General features: G+C 53.1%; 1 protein-coding gene across 1 annotated transcript in view; it reads right to left on the bottom strand.

Annotated features, from left to right (window-relative positions):
• The window catches only part of LOC103180812 (protein kinase C epsilon type), a 130853-nt gene extending 130729 nt beyond the window's left edge, over positions 1 to 124 (bottom strand). Inside the window, exon 1 of the mRNA XM_042333174.1 lies at positions 1 to 124. This exon is cut by the window's left edge and continues 309 nt beyond it. Within this exon, the coding sequence (XP_042189108.1) occupies positions 1 to 39 (39 nt within the window). The 5' untranslated portion in view covers positions 40 to 124.
• Positions 125 to 2282: the final 2158 nt, after the last annotated feature.

The raw sequence follows: 2282 nt of genomic DNA, 5'->3' as shown, positions 1-2282 counted from the left end.
CACGATCCTGATCTTCAGTAATCCATTGAACACGACCATACTAGTACTGGAGAGTCCCGAGTAATAATACTACTGCTGCTGCCGCGCTGAGTGCTGAGTGCTAATACTACCGCTGGTGCTGGTGCTGGTGGTGGTGGTGGGAGTAATAACGAGAGTCTCTCCTCTTCTTCTTTCTTCCTTCCTTCCTTCTGCTGTCTCTTCTCTCTCTCCTCTCCTCTCTGTTTGTGTGTCTCTCTCTCTCTCTCTCTTTTCGGGGGAGGGGAGGGGGGGTGTGGGGGGTCGGGGGAGGGAGGGATGGGATGGGAGAAAGAGAGAGGGAGTGGGAGAGAGGGAGGGAGGGAGGGAGGGATGGGGGGGTTGTGAGAGAGAGGGAGGAGGAGGGGGTGGGGGTGAATGAGAGTAAGAGTAAGAGGGGGTGAAAGGGAGGGAGGGAGAGGAGGGGGTGAGAGGGGGAGAGAGGGAGAGAGATGGGGGAGAGAGGGAGAGAGATGGGGGAGAGAGGGGGAGAGAGGAGGGAGAGAGAGATGGGGGTGAGAGGGGGAGAGAGAGAGAGAGAGGAGGGGGTGAGAGGGGGAGAGAGGAGGGGGTGAGAGGGGGAGAGAGAGAGAGGAGGGGGAGAGAGAGAGGAGGGGGTGAGAGGGGGATAGAGATGGGGGTGAGAGGGGGAGAGAGAGAGAGAGAGAGAGGGTGGGTGGGTGGGGGGGGGGGGGGAAGCTAGGCACCCACTGGGTGCTACACCAAATGCCAGCCCTCTCCCTCCCTCCCCCCCACCCCCCAGTCCGCAAGGAGCCTCGATTGCTTTCTGATCTGCAGTTATTTTCTTGGAAGGAGAGAAGAGGAGAAAGAGAGAGAGAAAGAGAGAGAGAAAAGGAAAGCAGATCAGCAGAGGCAGGAGCTTTAAAACGATTCCCCTTCTCTCTCTCTCTCTCTCTCTCTCTCCTTCTGTCTCTTTCTCTCCTCTCTCCTCCTTTCTCTCCTTCTCTCCTTCTGTCTCTCTTTCTCTGCTCTCTCTTTCTTTCTCTCCTTCTGTCTCTCTTTCTCTCCCCTCTGCTCTCTCTCTCTGCTTCTGTCTCTCTTTCTCTCCTCCCTCCTCTCTCTCTCTCTTAGCTGTAGTGTCACTCTCAAGACTTTTTCTTTTACAGCAAACGGGAGGGAGGAGGGAGGGAGGGAGAGGAAAGAGGGAGGGGGTGGGGGGAGAGAGAGAGGGAGGGGGTGGGGGGAGAGGGAGGGAGGGAGGGGGTTAAAAAAAAACCTTTAGGGGTGTTGTTAAGTCACAACTTGGACCCAAAGACGAGAGAGAGAGGGGGATAGAGAGAATGCGGTAGATAAAGAGGTGGAGGGGGAGAGGAGAAGGGGAAGGAAGAAGGGAAGAAGAGAAGAATCCCACTGTATTAACTCCACAAGTCACTGGGAACAAAATCTTTGGATGGAGATCATAAATGGGGTGGGGGTTGGGGAGGAAGGAAAGGAAGGGGCAGAGAGAGAGAGAGAGAGAGGGAAGGAGGGAGGGAGGGAGGGAAGGAGGAAAGGAAGGAGAGAGATAAGAAAGGGAGATAAGAGACAGAGACAGAGAGAGAGAAAAATAAAAACAACCATCAAATGCAAAACAAAAAGGTATCAGAAGAGATCAGTTAAATCCATCAAGTGGTTTGCAGGAGCAGCCAAACAAGGGGGTGGGTGGGGGGTAGTGGGTGGGTGGGTGGGGGGTAGTGGGTGGGTGGGGGTCTCTATCTGCTCTTGCGGGTGGGTTGCAAGCGATCAGATCCACACACAACAACAACAACAACAACACACACACACACGCAGTGAGCAATGGGTGATTTTCATCCAGGAAATCGTCTCCTTCCTTGGTGGATGCAAACAAAAATTGTGGACGTTTAAATACTATAGAGACACATACACAGAGAACACACACACACACACACACTCACTCACACAACACACACACACACACACACTCACTCACACAACACACTCACACAACACACACTCACACAACTCACACTCACACAGGAAGAGAGGGAGAGGACAGTTGTGGTGTTAGCCACTGATTGTCGGGTTTCTTTTGTTACTGTTTTTTTGGCAGCCAACAGAGAGGAGAGAGACACACATACACACACACACACACACACACAGAGAGACAAACACACACACACACACACAGAGACACACAGAGAGAGAGAGACACACAGAGAGAGAGAGAGAGAGACACACACAGACACACACAGAGACACACACACACACAGAGAGAGACAAACACACACACACACACAGAGACACAC

This window comes from Callorhinchus milii, unplaced genomic scaffold (assembly GCF_018977255.1).
Source record: "Callorhinchus milii isolate IMCB2004 unplaced genomic scaffold, IMCB_Cmil_1.0 Scaffold3, whole genome shotgun sequence".
NCBI classification, from domain to species: Eukaryota; Metazoa; Chordata; class Chondrichthyes; order Chimaeriformes; family Callorhinchidae; genus Callorhinchus; species Callorhinchus milii.
The sequence above is the reverse complement of the archived record's forward strand: the minus strand, read 5'-3'. Positions and strand labels throughout refer to the sequence as shown.